Source organism: Cydia splendana, chromosome 14 (genome assembly GCF_910591565.1).
Source record: "Cydia splendana chromosome 14, ilCydSple1.2, whole genome shotgun sequence".
Lineage (NCBI taxonomy): Eukaryota > Metazoa > Arthropoda > Insecta > Lepidoptera > Tortricidae > Cydia > Cydia splendana.
This window is the reverse complement of record NC_085973.1, coordinates 873,133-890,407: the sequence shown is the minus strand read 5'-3', so window position 1 is coordinate 890,407 and position 17,275 is coordinate 873,133. Positions and strand designations below refer to the sequence as shown.

General features: G+C 35.8%; 2 protein-coding genes and 1 long non-coding RNA gene across 3 annotated transcripts in view; 1 reads left to right on the top strand and 2 right to left on the bottom strand.

The window, feature by feature from the left end:
• LOC134797092 (uncharacterized) overlaps positions 1–17,275 on the bottom strand; it is a 119,272-nt gene that overhangs the window by 65,500 nt on the left and 36,497 nt on the right. The window lies entirely within an intron of this gene.
• On the bottom strand, positions 287–1,215 carry LOC134796831 (D site-binding protein-like). Its single transcript, XM_063769043.1, has one exon. The coding sequence runs from the start codon at positions 1,165–1,167 to the stop codon at positions 502–504; it is 666 nt and encodes a 221-aa protein (XP_063625113.1). The 5' UTR covers positions 1,168–1,215; the 3' UTR covers positions 287–501.
• On the top strand, positions 10,972–11,937 carry LOC134796830 (D site-binding protein-like). The gene has a single exon (XM_063769042.1). The coding sequence runs from the start codon at positions 11,362–11,364 to the stop codon at positions 11,935–11,937; it is 576 nt and encodes a 191-aa protein (XP_063625112.1). The 5' UTR covers positions 10,972–11,361.

Genomic DNA, 17,275 nt, shown 5'->3' with positions numbered 1-17,275 from the left:
TATAGGCTTATAATAATAATATAAGAAATAAATTATAATTTGTTAAAATTTTTAAGTTCAAAATGTTTGATTCTACTGTTTTGCAACTACCTACATTGATTAATAAAGAATTAGTGGAATATAATTTATTTCTTATTTATATCAAAAAATATAATTTTATTCTTACATTATTGTAAAAAAATATAATTTTACTCTTACATTATTGTAAGATTAAATTTTTTTTTAACTTTACTTTGGGTATTTAATCAGTGTAAGTATGCAATAAAAGTAAAGTAATTCAGTCAATTCGATTTATTAGCAGACTAGACCAAACTCTCAAATCTTAAACCTAAATCTCTTTCTTATATATAATCTTAGACAAATATCAGTCCTTGCTTATCACAACATAGGAACAAAAGTTATACAATACTAAATTGCACAAAATAAATTATTAATCTAACTATATTTATAGCTATTTACAAAATTGCACGAAACTCCAAAATATCCTTTTTTCTTCCCATTTTATCCGCGGAAAGAATTGCATCTCACACATAGTCCTGAAGCAAGCATCGCCCTAAGTTTGGCGGCTTCTTTTTCTAGGTAAGTCACTTTAAGGGCAAGCCTCACTTCTCTCAGCTTCCTGCGGTCTCTGCTTTGTTTGGCAGCGAAGTTGTTCCTCTCCCTCTGCTGTCTGTACGAGTCATCGAATGTTTCTTTCGTGGAGCGGACGGAGCGGCGCATACGAGGATTGTTTCCTAGTAAAGTCCCTCCGTTTTTCTCAGCCATAGCTCTTAAAGCGTCACGCTCAAAAGCCTGGTAGTCCGGGTCATCGGCAAGGAACTCCATGTCGACGTGATTGGAGAGTCTGGTGAGGCTCTGGCGATTGTGGTCGGCTTCAGGTGAGTCAGGGGGCGAAAGCGTGGCCATCCGGTTGCCAGACAGCATAGCTTCTTCGTTTCCTGAGCTGCTGCTTGGTGACATCTGCGGCACTGGGTATCCATGGTACATTGGGCTACCAGGAGACACTTGCGGTACTGGGTAACTGTACCATGGGTAGGAAAGCACAGGGCTGGTCGTGGCCGGCATGTAGGGGAGGCAAGGCGGGCTCGGCGCCACCGGTTCTGTCTTCATGGCGGCTTTGCTCAAGTCCAGGGCTTCGTCAGCGTACGGGGTCCACAGGAGCGCCATTTTACAAACAAAATACGATCAACAATTGTAAAAACAGTTGACGATTGCAAAAGAGTTGAAGATCGCAAAGGAACAATTAGTCGCAAGAGTACGTGTGTCTCGATTGAAAGTCGGAGCACAAGTGAAGATTGCAATGCCCAGGCGTCCCTTAAGAGCAAGGGTGCAAGGGAGGGAAGGGCGGGGTTGTACCGCTGGCCACGGTAAACAGGGGGATTAACGCAAGGGGTAAACAATGGGGGATTAACGGGGTTGTAAAATTCTTGATTAGAATTGATAAAATTTTGCCGATATTTTTAAATGCCACGTTTCATTTTATCTGGTAAAGAAAGATAACAACAAAGTCAAGATAAGTTACATATTAAAATTATATGCGCTAAAATATTTGGTGCGAATTTAAATAAACTAACTAACAATCGAATTAAGTAATGGAGAATAATAAACACATTAAAATTGAATTAAGTACTCACGTTTTTGAATATACTTATACCTGCTATATTTTAGGTATCCCATACAATATAATTACTTTGTTTTATAAGTTGTATATATAGATACATTATACACACAAAACAGACACATTTTCATCAGGCCGGCCGGTAGGTAAAAGCGGCGCATTGTGATTGGTGGACGCGTTGCGTCAGACGCCGCCCCTGCGCATGATTGTGCAATCGCATCGTTTGTGTTCACAAGTCAGCTTTTTCATGTTATATAATTATATGTGACGTTCCACGCGAAAAGGTACCTTATGAGGGTTTCTAGTTTCGGAGATATGAAATGTTTTGTAAAGAGGTGAAAAAATGCTCAATTTTTTTTTATTGTATGATCTGAAACCTTAATGCGTAACGTTTGTTTACCTGTTTTTATTTTTGTTATAAGTTAGTTATAAGCCTAGTAATGTCGTCTCAGAGTTTAGTAGAAAAGGTACCTTATGGAAAAAAGATTGAATATTCCCAAAAAAACTAGTCAATACGGGAAAAGAAGTTTGGTAGAGAACTGTATTAGCATTCTGCAAAACTAATTTGATAATTTCAGTTCTGGTTGGGGCGCCTCGCAAATATTATAACCGTACATAGACCGACATCACAAATCCAAGTAGCCTGCTATTATACCAAAGTTACTCTCGTCAAGTCTTTCTTAACTAGAATAATCTTCATTTGGTTTGGTCGCATGCAGTAAATCAGCCATTGGTTTGCTGAAAAATGCCAATACCCGACGCATTACCTTATGGAATATCTGAGGTCATTGAACCTCAATGCCGCTTATCTTCAATAGCAACCGAAATATATTATTGATAAGAAATAGACGATTTATACCATTACCAAAATATTATTAGTTTATCCTAACTGTTCCATCATCATCATGCCTCATCATGTAACTTAATCACAAGGTACCTTTTCATTACATACAAATTATTGGTCTTTTTTGAGATTATTATGACGAAGAACTAATTAAATTTGGGGCAGTTTAATGTAAATTAATATTTTCTATTCATAAAAGATAAACTGTAATATGATTGATATTTTGTAGTGACGTATTATTAGATATTTTATTTCCATAAGGTACCTTTTTGTAAATGTATGGAGCAAATACTGTTATTGTTATGTAAGTTTAAAGTGGCATAAGGGGTTAAATATAGTATTTAGTTGGGGTTTTAGGATTTATTTCATTTGAATGACAGAATATCTTTCATATGTGCTCAGAAAAATTGATTGTGTGTCACATTAAAAGTAAAAATATTCAATTTTGTGATTTTATATGAAAAAGTCAGAAAATACATTTTCACCTCTAAATCGGTATTGTTTTTTGCTTAAACTGTCTGTCAGTGTCGTTTTCTAATAGATAAAATTTAAATCTTGAGAGCTCATTGCAATCAATCGTGAAAATGAAATAAAATTTTATTTTCAAGAGATTGGTTAGTATACACATAAATCAGTCGATATCAAAAGTTTATATTTGCATTACAGAACAAGTCGCAATATTTTTTTAATCTCAGATATATAAGGTATTATTATTTGTAGTCAACTATGTAACTTACTTCAGGAACATAGTTTTTTAGGCGGCTAAACTTAAAACTTCTCTATCGTAAAATTGCTCATTTCACAACATTATTTTCAAAAAATCATATCTCTGTAACTACGCAACCTAGAAGGTTGATCTTTTGTGTTATCGATAGCTTATTTATTGTAGATTACTGGGGTATGCATAACTCCATACCCGCCATAAGGTACCTTTGACCGTGGGACGTCACATATATATTTTAAATAAGGTGGGAAATACGTTCCCTATGTTCGTCAAATAGTTAATATACAATAGGTATAAATATTGTTTATCTATACATGTACCATGTACCTAGTAAGTTCCAGATAAAATGATACATTAATTCAAAAATAAATTCAGACCAAATATGTTTAAGTCCTGAATATTTGTAAAAAGTAGTAAAAGTAATCTTATAAAGTTAATAATGTTAAAATTGCAATTTTAGGGGTACGTAAAAAACTTCGTTCACGGTTCACGGACCACTTATTTGATTATGTATTTTATTAGGTAACGCTTTTGATTTCAAATCAAATGCCAAGAATGAAATTATTGGAGTCGGATTTTGCTATTTACCTACTTTTGACAATTTTAACCTAAGTATTTAACCCTTAAATTGACAACGTCCAAAATACTGGACGTACCTAATTTTTAAACCTCTTTTTATCAAATTAATCAAATAAAAAAATATAAAAGGCCGAAACAAGAAACGTGGTGAGTTAGGCAATAAATAAATAAATAAAGATTAAGAAAATAAACAATACCTAAAAAGTACCTAATGCAATAACACCTACATCTAAAAGGTTCGTAAAAAGTATTAAACGCATAAAATTGGTAGGTAAGTACTATATTATGTACATAATTGTGCGTTTGGCGTTTTCCTCCTTGATCCTAAATATAAGTATATCAACAGGATATAAAAACACTGATATTATACCAAAATCTTGCAAAATTAAATACCTATTGCAAATGTGTTTTGCTCAATCTCATTAGTTAACTAATTTGTTTGTTTACGGCGGCTTGTTAACAATATCATTATGACAGACTATTCATATACCTAATGGATATTATGATATAGGTACTTTATCAAAACAGCTATTGGGTGTTAAAGATTTTCCAATATTTTTTTTAAGTTTCGTAACATGTTTAACTTTTAGGTTAGGTACCTATTACCTTCTTACTAAGGTAGGTAAGTGTTTTTGTAAATGAAGGTACCTACATACTTAGGTTATTATGTATTGCAGTGGTTGTCAATTTACCTATAAGTATATAAGTACATACCTACAGGTGAACTTGTATCTAAGTATATTTTGCCAATCAGAGTACAAAATCATTTGACTAAATTATTTTAACCCTTTATTTAATAATGTATGTACGTATGTTACAAATAACATACCTAATTGTTTACCCTTCTTTGCATTTTTTCCGTTAGGACTATTAAGCGTCAAGATTGTTGCATTGGCCGTTTGAAAACTAGTGTCAGAGGGCCTACCGCGAACTACATTAGACGTGTTGCCGGCACACTTACGTAGGAATTTACAAGTGCGACAGAGAGGCAACACGTCGAACGTGGCTCGCGGTAGGCCCTCAGACATAGATACAAGTATACCTACTTATGTTACCTAAATGTTCAAGCCAAGTTTCATGTAATTTAAGCATGTCGTTTTAAAAATGCGATTCGATATTAAGGGAGCCACTCTTTGGCGGCAAGTTCGTGTGACTCTTAAAATAATTAGTCGAACTGTAGGATACTAGGATATCACTTAACTATAATTCGATAGCCACAAACACAATGTCTCAATTTACCATCCCAAAAACTCTTCTTAAGAACAGGTGTTACTAATCTGATCCCCGACACAATATTTTGATTTCAGCCATTAACAAAACCTCTCGTATTCTTATCTGTCCATCGCAAAAACCTCGGCACGCGAACGCATGTAATGTAAACACCTAAATGTCAGTTGTCAAAGGATTGTTATCTTTGGGCGCGTGGACATGTGGGCTTCAGATGATGCAGCTGCCGGCTTCATGTTAATATCTACTTCGTGACGTTGAAAAAGTAAGTATGTCCTTAAAGATAATAAATAAATATTATAGGACAATTTTACACACATCGACCTTAGGTACTACTTAAATGATAGTACCTACGATTGCCACAATTTGTGATACCGCAAAAAAAGGCACAAAATCAGGATGATTGGGGGTAGTAAATTTACTTGGGATAAAAAAACACACCATGGGTAGAGTCTGTGCGGAAAGAGAAGAGTCGTGGAATGTATTGGGCCCCTTAACATTCCACGACTCTTCTCTTTCCGCACAGACTACCTAAATAGGTGTACTCTATCAAATGGCTAATACAAATTACAATTATGCCATAGTTTTAAGATCCGTTTGGTCACTTATAATAAGACACATATTATTATAATAAGACACCTTATAATTCCGCCAATATTGATTAGATCGGCGTAAAATGGCGGCCCTTGCACTATGTGCACAACATCGTACATAAACGTGGTTATATACGAGAGGGATGCAACCCCAACTCTGTTGCGTCCTTTTGCGTCTCTCTCTGTTCATAGTTTGTGTAACATGACTTACTAAAAGCAAGCGCTTTGACTTCGTTTGTTGTAGTACTTTACATTTGTTGTACAGTCGACGCCAAAAATATGTTTACACTTTTGCACCTTACTCCTTTGTAATAAGGCGAAAAATGTAAACCTATTTTTGACGTCGACTGTACTGTACACATATACCGGGTGTGGCCTGTAATACGAGCAAATAATTAAAACATAGATTGTACTCCTCAAACGGTGATACTTTTGTTCAACAACTTTTAAAAATTATAAAGTATTTAGAGTCCCTATTTTTCATACAAAATAAATATTATCTTCAATGGACGCCATCGCCACGCCATATCATTGTGATTGACGTTGCTTGTCACGCCTTAAACATAACAAAATTCGCAATACATTGCGTCTTAGAATAAACTTTAAAGTGTATTAAAAATCAAACCACAAGTTATTTTTAAAAGTCGCTGAACAAATGTTGGTCAGCATGAGGAGTACAGCCTACAGGTTTTTGCTCATGTTACAGGCCACACCCTATGGGCCCGATTCGGATTTTGAAATAGACATCTATTAGATATCTTTTAGACATCACCAAGATACGATAACGATATGTTTAAGATCTAACCTGTCAAATTTGACATTTGCGCGATTCTGGAGATACTCTTGAACGATTTCCACAGGATATGACTTAGAGATCCAATTCACATCTAATAGATATCTTACTCTATCTAACGTAAAAGTGACATTGGTTGCCCGAATTGCGCTGCAAAGGAGAACTAGTTGATATCTAAACTATAACGTATCTAGAATGGATCTAGTACGTGTCGTCTCTTGTGAATATCTTGGAGTTCGAATACGGCAGTTTATTAAATGTGTTTGTATCATGTTGAGACCATACTTTATTCACAGCTTCCTTTTGATGGAAAAAATACGTTACAAACGACACAACTGCACCTGCAACATATTAGTACATTATATAGTGTAATAACTATAGGTACTAGTAAATATTTTGCTGGTTTTTTTTGGCAGCAAAGTATTTATTTGTAATAAGACAATAAAAAGACAAATAAATAACTTATGAACTAAATACATCTATGAATAAAATTAAATTAAAACTAAGAATCCTAAATATATCTAGTGCTATAGTCTGACAAAAAAGTGTAGAAATTAAAAAGTGGCAATAATGTAGTGTCGTCCCTTTCAAATCAATATATATATATATATATGTATACACGGTGTAACATGAGTAAACCGAATAATTTTAACAGCGTATTCCTGATCATATTTAGAGACAAAAATGTCCTATAAACTTTTTTTTAAAACGCCTAGTTTCAGAGATAATATTAATTTAAAAATAAACAAGTTTTTGTTGTTACATAATGTAAAAGGCTTTTTTGATGGTAATGTTGCTGCTATGGGACGTAGTCTAAATATCCTTATTGATAGATGTCAAAAAGTGACAAGTACCACTTTGCAAAAAGAAGGTATTGCGAAAAAAAATTTAAAAATCAATTTTAAGTAACAAGTTCACCAATAACATTTATTTTTTATGTAAAAATACATTCAAATAATTAAAAAAAAACAAAACAAAAAAAAAATTTTTTTGGCGAAATTGACCTAAACTCATATTACATTTTTTCCTTCTTTTGACCTCAGAAATGCGTGGTTAAAATTATTCGGTTTCCTCGTGTTACACCGTGTATAAGAAAACGGGACGACACTGCCTACTGTATTGCCACTTTTTAATTTCTACTCTTTTTTGTCAGACTGCAGTTTGTTTATTAAAATGGTTATTTATATAACTATATTTAAAGCGACATCTTATTTTTTAACACATAAGTTATAAAATTGTACTTTAATAAACTAGAACGTGGCGGTACATTTTAACTAGCGGATTAGTTAATTTTGCAGTTTGCCGATGTTTTTAAACAAGGCTCCGCCAGCGGAAGAGGATTAGGTTAGGATTATCTTTAATAAGATTAAACATTTACCACAAAAACTGGTACCAATAAAAATCTAGTTCTTAGACTAACTAGGCTAATTATAACATCCAATTACAGACTAAAATATGTAAGTAGAGTACAGAGCAGATATAGTTACCTAACCCTTTTCTTGGCAATGTATTTTATAACATAATTACATATTTTTGGATCTTTAACTTTAATCTAACAAAACTTTCGGCGACAACCATAATAATCATGCATTTTTTTAAAAACCCTTTGGACGTTATAATCATAAACTCTCGGTTAGATAAGATCGTAAAATAGTCGTGGTTACTGCGCCTGATGCGCATCGTAGTCAAAACGTGAAGCGCTCGATTTGTAGTTCTCTATTACATTTCAGGATGGCTCCATCCCCACATTGCGCCAAATAATTGAGTTGCCTTTATGTAATTTACCCCTAGCCTCGCTGGACGTGCGCAAATATGCGGGGGAACAAATGCCCCTCTATTAGCGATAGGGTAAAGTAAATCCTTTGAAATATTGAGTATAGGACTAAATACGATTTGCCTTGCAATATTTTTCTTCGCCGGGATGCAACTTAGTGTGCGCACCAAAATGGTGTGGCTCCTTAAGTTTAAGAGTAACACGAGCCTGCCGATGCCGCTCCTATACAATCGACGTTACGCTCTCTCATTTAAAAGGACATGCGTGAATTACAAGAAATTTGATATGAACATTCAAAAGGAGTTCTGTATAAGTTTAATAGCGGCTAAAGTTAAAACATAGCTGACATGTTCATTGCCTTATTAAATTATTCATCAGTAACTTTGCGAATTATGCGACGCCAAATATTGTGAACATTGGTATTGGGTATTGGGTACCTACTTATCTAGAGTACATCATATTTACATGTATCAATGATTCAATGTGCATTACTTTAAAGATAAAAATTGTGGTAAAGATTTCCCATTAACTGTTTTAAAAACGTGTTAATACTATAAACGTACAGTCGCAAAATATTAAAAAAAACTATTCGTCGGTGTCGGCACGCGCGACTCTACCTGCGCCTGAGTTGCAACCTAAAAGCTCCCGAAATCTCCTAAAAAGATTAACAAACGCTACCTATTGTTTATTGCGTAGCCATAAAATACTACCTTATCTACTACCCGTACAATCAGGCTACCTTATCCATCTACCTGTATTTTTATGGCATCGGCGAATGTTTGAGTCCTGGATTTAATCCAGTGCAATAAAACTGATTGGGTACTGAATACTGATTAAGTGTGGTGTTTTTAAATTAGTCATAGTATGTACTTAGGTACTGGTTCTCAAACAACAACTTTACATATTGAAAAAAAAATGAAAAAAATATTTATTGGTTTTGTATAAGTATTGCTACAATATAGGTTGGGATCTTCTTTTAAGCAACAGATATGCTTGTGACATATTATTTCGTACCTATGCCTGTCTTCAAAGAGAAGGCAGAGGACCGCCAAACATGGAAATTGCTCCACCGACAAGAGTCATGCATACTCTTAAATATATGATGATGATGCCTGTCTTGCAGTTTCAGGTTTGTGACATAAGTATAGTACGTACCTCCATCCTACCTGTATAACGACAAGGTTCTGAATGTTCCGTTCTCGTTAAACTCGGAAGGAACCCTAAAAAACGATTACAAATCTATTGCCTAATCACCGCGTTACCGCTTTTTTGCGGAAGGAACGATTTTCCGCACTTGACCATAAGCGCATTTTCAACGCATCTTACTCCATACATCATTTTACTTTGATGTCTATTACAACATACCGTAATATTCAATGTCCTTTATAATAACCCGAGCGACAAAGGGTTGAGACCACCGTGACGTCATTGACAATCAAGATGGCGACCGGAAGCACAATTGAACTGTCATCTATGACAGTCGCTTATGAACGCTTGGATGACTTTTGTGAGTGGACAGTGGATATGATGACATAATTTGTATCATTTGAGTGTCCATCTGCAAGACGACAATGTTTAATTGAAGTCTTTTATGGCTGACACAAGTTTTGAATTATTATATCGGCATTATCGGCGACTTCAAACAGTGGTATGTAGATAATGTTGTATCTGAATGTATAATATAGAAAATACTATTTTTTTATCTATAAATATCAATTTTAATTTATTAAAACATAAAAAAATTGCATTAACTACTGAAAAAGTCATCATGTAGGTATTTTTTTTACAAATTACTTAGTTGCAAAAGTAACAATATAAACGTCCCAAATTCATATTTTATTTAAAAATAGGTATACCTACTTACCCACCTATACGGATATGATGGCTGTTCTTGTCTAGGTACGTGACATCAGCGTGATAAAACGGTGTCCATCACTTTCTATCCCGCGGTGTTAAAATTTAAAAAGTGACAGTTATTTTATCACGTGAATAAAATCATCCATAGGTAATACCTACGCCTACCTACGCCTGCTGATAAGGAAAACTTCTAGAAAAAAATATAATCTTATAAAGGACTTTGAACTAGAAATCGCAACTATCGCAAGATAGTTATGTTAAAGTTGGCATTGAAGTAATGAGCAGATGAAACAATAAATCGGATAAGTAAACACATTACGATGTTGACAACCGTCATTCTTAATCCCGTAAATAGCACAACAACAGACCTTTAGAATAAAAGTGATTCATCGTTATTTGCGTAGAATATGATCAAAACAAAATCATTAGGTTCACATTTTAAGCATTCCTACATAGGTATATAAGTAATAGGTCAATACATATGCTTTAGAAAGGATTCTATATAAAAAGAGGTATACGTACTCTACCTACTTGATTGATACATGTTTTAGTTTGGAGCTAGTTCGATATGTGTAAGGTTAGCCCCAAAATATTTACGTACATTTTTTCCAATGTTTACTAAATTAAATACCTACTTAGGTATGCGTTTTATAAAATAAACAGCGTAAAGCTAAATAAAGCTTTTATTTTGTCGATCATGATAGAAATTCTTATATTTTTGACATCAATGCAAACTTATTATGTAATTGTCTTTCATGAAATAAATCATCTAATCTAATCTAAACTTTGTACGTTTCGGCAAGTATTTTTAATGATGAATAAAATTTAATTATTAGTTTTTAATAAGTTAGGAATAGTTTCAAATATTTGATAGCTAAAATAGTAGGTATTGTAATACTACCGATTTAGTGCAACTTTAGTACCTAGCTTTCAGTCTGGTATTGTAAGTAGGTATATACTTCCTAATCGCAAACTCCTAACAAAACATCCATCAAATCCACTGCCCGCATAAATCATAATCCGCTCTAAAAACCCAAGGCAAATACAAAAATAAAAATTAATCCTCGCAATATTTATGGCGCCTGCGTGGTCATTACTACGGGCAATGTTTTTGGTTTGCATCAACACGGTCCCGTTAGGCAGGTAGCCAACCCTTCCCTACCATTACAAAGCCACGCCCTCATCGCGACAGACGACAAGCAACCCTTCATTCGTAGCTGTCACTTCGCAATAGCCACATCTAATCATCTAACTTTTGTCGGTCTTCGATTTAAATCTAACTTCGACATCGATTCGATCTGCATTTGTTTCGAATTTGAGTTTCCCGCTTGTCATTTATTTAATCAGTGACAATGTCAATGTCTTTATGGACACCGTATGCGGAGGAGGCGGCCTTGGACCTGACGAAAGCGGTACCGGTGAAGGCGGAACGCGCCTCGCCGGTACCCGAGTACCGCTACCCGAGCCCTGTACCGCAGTACCCTTACTACGCTGCGCCTCAGCTGTCACCAACATCTGGAAGTACCTGCTCATACGATGAAGCGTATTTGAATCGAGGAACGCTGTCACCGCCGGATTCACCATCGTCAGAGAGACTCAAGGATTCGCTGTCAGATGACCCGGAGTTTCAAGCGTTCGAGCGGGACGCGCTACGAGCGATGGCGGAGAAAAACGGAGGCTCCCTATTGGGCAATAATCCTAGAATGCGTCGCGCTGTGCGTTCGACCAATCAGAACGCTGCTGATGACTCCTATAGGTCTCAGCGTCAGAGGAACAACTTCGCAGCGAAGCAGAGCAGAGACCGAAGGAAGTTGAGAGAGATCCACCTAGCCCTGAAAGCTACGTACTTGGGTAACGAGGTGGCTAGACTGAAGGCGCAGCTGGCTGGCCGGTGTTGTGGGAGATGTCAGCATCCCTGCGAATGCTGATGTTCCGTGACTTGAGTTTTAGCACCGTTGTTTACCATACGTTTGATTAAAAAAATATTTGTCAAAAATCGTGGATAAAATGTATTTTGAAATGTACGCGTTGTCAAATATAACGAACAGCGGCGGTGAAAGGGTTAAATATATTAGATGATAAGTATATGTTTATATGAAATTTAGATGTAAAAAGTGCAATTGTGATTTTTAAAAATATTAATTTTGTAAATAAATGTATGCTGATTTTGTATGTACTTAGGTACCTACAATTAATGAAATGCTGGCGACATACGCCTATATCTACCTAGGCACCTACTCGAATGAAATATTAGTTTTTAAGCCTGTGAATGTAATATACCTATTGTTAATTAAGCTGTAATACCTATACTTAGCTTAGTTATTTAACAATAAACTTAATGCCACAAGAAGTTTTTCTTTCATTTTAGGTACTAATACCTATAGGTATTAAGATTGTAAAACTATCTACTTGCTTACCTACCTCTAATTTACCTAATACCTATATAAATTAATATTCAGAAATGAGACAAAAAAATACTTTAAGCTACAAAATTATTGAGTAGATTTTTGTGAGTGTTTGTAAATCGATTCATAGGATACCTCTTTATGTAGGAGTTTTTTTCTCAAATAGGTAACCGTCTTAGGCCAAAACGGTTTGTATTAGTTATTTAGAAAATCTGTAAATATAATACTATAAAATAAAAAAACAATCAATAAAATGTGTGTGCATACTGCATATACATACTTAAAGTCATTTTTTTTATTCGGTAGACTAAAATGACATTTCCTAGTATGAACATAAAATGTCATTTCATAGTATGAAATGTCATTTTAGTCTACCGAATAAAAAAATAGACTTTAGGTGTATTTATTTCGAAACGTCGTTTTAAAATGAGAGCGTAAAGGTAGAACAAAATTTTGATAGTTCCGAACAACTGACAGGCCGATACCGTCCGGCGGACTGTTAATCAGTGGGCCCCTTAACTACGATTGTTTGGCGGAGGCCATTATTTTCCTGTAGTTAACTGCATAATGCATGTTGGAGCCGGAAGGGTAAATATGTATCTGCAGTTGGGGCAGTAAAACCCGCATGCGAGGGTTAGTCCTACTCCTACCTACAATCCTACTTTACCCTCTTGTTTATAAATAGGTACCTAGGGGTCATCCATTAATTACGTCACACGAATTTCTAGGTTTTTTTACCCCTCCCCCCCTCCTTGTCACACTTGGTCACATTTGGCAAACCCCTCCCCCCCTGGTGTGACGTCACATTTCTTCAACGAAATCGGCAAATATTTATTTAATATTTTATCAAAATATTTTAGACATCTATCTTCTATACATATAATAAAGCTGAAGAGGGTCGAAAGTCTGTACATGGAAGATATTTGGAGAATATAGAAGGTAACAGAACACGTTCCAAAAGTTTTTAGAATTTTTGTCTGTTTGTCTGTTTATCTGTTTATCTGTTTGTCTGTTTATTTGAACGCGCATCACGTGAAAACGGCTAAACGGATTTTGATGAAAACTTTACTAATCTGTCGAGAAAATCCCCGGCCAGGTTATAGGCTATAAAAATTTAACCCCTAAAATGGGGGGTAGCCACAACAATCGATTGACTTAAGTTTGCCCCTGAATCTTATGGCGCTACTTAGGAAGGAGGGGCAAACTTTTTTCAAATATATGCTACCACTATTGAGTAACCTGGTATACTAACAGATGGAGCTGAATTTAATACGTTGTGATATGAATAAGCTACCGAGGAAAGATTTTCCCAAATTAACTCTAAGTTTAGAACAGGGGGAACGGATATCAGCAAAAATAATTGAATAATTATGTTGATTTAATAAATTAATAATACAACAAAATTAAACGACAGTAAATTAATTGTCCCTCATTGCGCAGTCTTTTGGGGAACTGAGTAAACATTAATTAATAAAGAAAACTAAAAATGAGTTTACATAGTTACATATAGTGGTAAAATAAACACACATAATTATCAACACGCGTATAATTGCATAATTATTTAAAATTATTAATTTTCTGCATCATGAATTATCCAATTTTCATACAAGGTGGGTACTTTGAAAAAAAAAAAAACATTGACCTCTGTCATTTGCTGTGCCGGATTAACCCTTTTATTAGGCAAAATAAGCAGTTGCTTAGGGCACGCGTCTAGGGGGCACCAAAACCGTAGGCAAAAAAAAGCGCAGGCTGCATCAGCATTGCAGTCGTGGAGTAGGTACCTACAAGTACCCATCTAATAACGTCCCATCCCTTCTGGGACTAAAAGTAAAAATGTACAACTGTCTATCAAACTGCGTTTTTTATATCGAAAAATTTTCGCGCTCGCTTCGCTCGCGTTTACAATAACATTATAGGATATGATAAAAGTCACATTCGGGTGGCGACTGCAGCAGAATTACTCTGTTGCAACGTTACTGCTGCAACACTGTCAATTTTCGTGATAAAATGATGTGACTGATTTCCATACTACAAGTAAAAATGTACAACTGTCTATCAAATTGCGTTTTTATATCGAAAAATTTACGCGCTCGCTTCGCTCGCGTTTTCAATAACTTTCTAAGATATGGCGACTGTAGCAGCATTAATCTGTTGCAACGTTACTGCTGCAGCACTGTCAATTTTCGTGATAAAATGATGTGAATGATTTCCATACTAAAAGTAAAAATGTACAACTGTCTATCAAATTGCGTTTTTATATCGAAAAATTTTCGCGCTCGCTTCGCTCGCGTTTTCAATAACTTTCAACGTCAAATTGCGTTTTTTATATCGAAATATTTTCGCTCTTGCTTCGCTCGCGTTTTCAGTAACATTCTAAGATATGATAAAGGTGACATTCGGGTGGCGACTGCAGTAGCATTACTCTGTTGCAACGTTACTGCTGCAGTACTGTCAATTTTTGTGATAAAATGATGTGACTGATTTAGATACTAAAAGTAGAAATGTACAACTGTCTATCAAACTGCGATTTTATATCGAAAAATTTTCGCGCTCGCTTCGCTCGCGTTTTCAATAACTTTCTAAGATATAGCGACTGCAGCAGCATTACTCTGTTGCAACGCTACTACTGCAGTACTGTCAATTTTCGTGATAAAATGATGTGACTGATTTCCATACTAAAAGTAGAAATGTACAACTGTCTATCAAATTGCGTTTTTATATCGAAAAATTTGCACGCTCGCTTCGCTCGCGTCTTCAATAACTTTCTAAGGTATGGCGACTGCAGCAGCATTACTCTGTTGCAACGTTACTGCTGCAACACTGTCAATTTTCGTGATAAAATGATGTGACTGATTTCCATACTAAAAGTAAAAATGTACAACTGTCTATCAAATTGCGTTTTTATATCGAAAAATTTTCGCGCTCGCTTCGCTCGCGTTTTCAATAACTTTCTAAGGTATGGCTACTGTAGCGGCATTTATCTGTTGCAACGTTACTGCTGCAGCACTGACAATTTTCGTGATAAAATGATGTGACTGATTTCCATACTAAAAGTAAAAATATACAACTGTCTATCAAATTGCGTTTTTATATCGAAAAATTTTCGCGCTTGCGTCGCTCGCGTTTTCAATAACTTTCTAAGGTATGGTGACTGCAGCAGCATTACTCTGTTGCAACGTTACTGCTGCAGCACTGTCAATTTTCGTGATAAAATGATGTGACTGATTTCCATACTAAAAGTAAAAATGTACAACTGTCTATCAAATTGCGTTTTTATATCGAAAAATTTGCGCGCTCGCTTCGCTCGCGTTTTCAATTACTTTCTAAGGTATGGCGACTGCAACAGCATTACTCTGTTGCAACGTTACTACTGCAGCACTGTCAATTTTCGTGATAAAATGATGTGACTAATTTCCATTCTCAGCTGTAATGCGACAATGAACGTCACTCAACTAACCAAAAAAATTCAATGTACCTAATCTCGATGACCCTAGGGAGAGGGGGCACCATGGTCTAGAAATGCTTAGGGCATCAAAACGGCACTGGTCGTTTGCGGAGTCAAACGATTTGGGACTCGCATTACCGCCTTCCAGAAAAAAATTCAATCATTCGCGAAAGTCTCGCAACGCATTGAGGTTACAAGGGGCACGTGGTCTTCCTCAGGAGTCTGAAGAAGACCACGTTGAGTGGCGCTCTAGCCAGGCAGGCCGGTTCGCTTTCGCTCGCGCGCGTATACCTTACTGTATCGTCCGATATACATCTACTACTCTGTCGTTTAAATCACGTGTAAAATTTGAATAAGGGCGAAAAAATCTATTGATTTTGGAGTGTAGTTTTATTTAGTGGTGCCTAATTGTAAAATATTTTATCTGGACTGCAGTCCTCTAGCATATCCATCTGTCAACTTTACTTCAAGCTCCGCCTCCAGGAGAGAGGGAGAGAAATTAGGATTAGTAATTAGCCGCTTACTGACACAGACCGAAGACCACGCGAGCGGAGCCGCGGGCACAGCTAGTAAGAAATAATAGTAATTTTATAACCCAAAACTGATTAAGAATTAAAATTAAACGAATAAAAACGATTATCGTTTCAAAACCTTGTTATTTAAATGATAATTAGCGTAAGTATAAAATAATTTAAATACATTTTCGGTTACTGATGAAAGTGATGAAGTTAAAGTGACGTCACAAAGTTTATGACTCCCCCCTCCCGTTTGTCACAACATGTCACATTTTCTTGACCCCCTCCCTCCCCCTAAACGTGTGATGTAATTAATGGATGACCCCCCTACCTACTTACATGGGAAAACCTAAATCTATTTCCTGATAAACTAACCAATTTACTAATAAAAAAGAACTTACTAAATAGCATTGTCTACTATACATTAGGGGTTTAGTCACTACGATACATTTTATTTTACTACCTACTGCCTGATACTACTAAAATATATAAATACCTAATAATAAAGTTCAGGTATAACTAAAGCTTAGAATCGACCCTCGTTGCACAAGGGGTCCAAGGGGAGTTGCGCAAGCGTTTATTCATTCCACCAATCACAGCGCTCGAGTCGCTCGACGGGCCTTTTGTATCAATTATATGTGACCTTTCAAGAAAAAAGGTAAAGGTAAAGGTATATTCTAAATAGAATTCGGTAGTGGTGGTATATTCTTAGTCTCTACCTACAATAAAGGTCAGCCGGCCTAGCCAAGGTTACAATCGCTATCGCTTAGACAACGAAAAGCTTTATGTCTCTCTATCACTCTTCCATATTAGTGCGACAGTGACAGTTGCGTTTCGATCGCTACGGAGCGTAAGCGATTGGCATATTGGCTACGCGGCCAGGTACCTACCTAAAGTTTAG

Excerpts from the sequence above, each read along its gene's own strand:
- LOC134796831 (XM_063769043.1), bottom strand. The coding sequence starts at position 1,167 with ATGGCGCTCCTGTGGACCCCGTACGCTGACGAAGCCCTGGACTTGAGC.
- LOC134796830 (XM_063769042.1), top strand. The coding sequence starts at position 11,362 with ATGTCAATGTCTTTATGGACACCGTATGCGGAGGAGGCGGCCTTGGAC.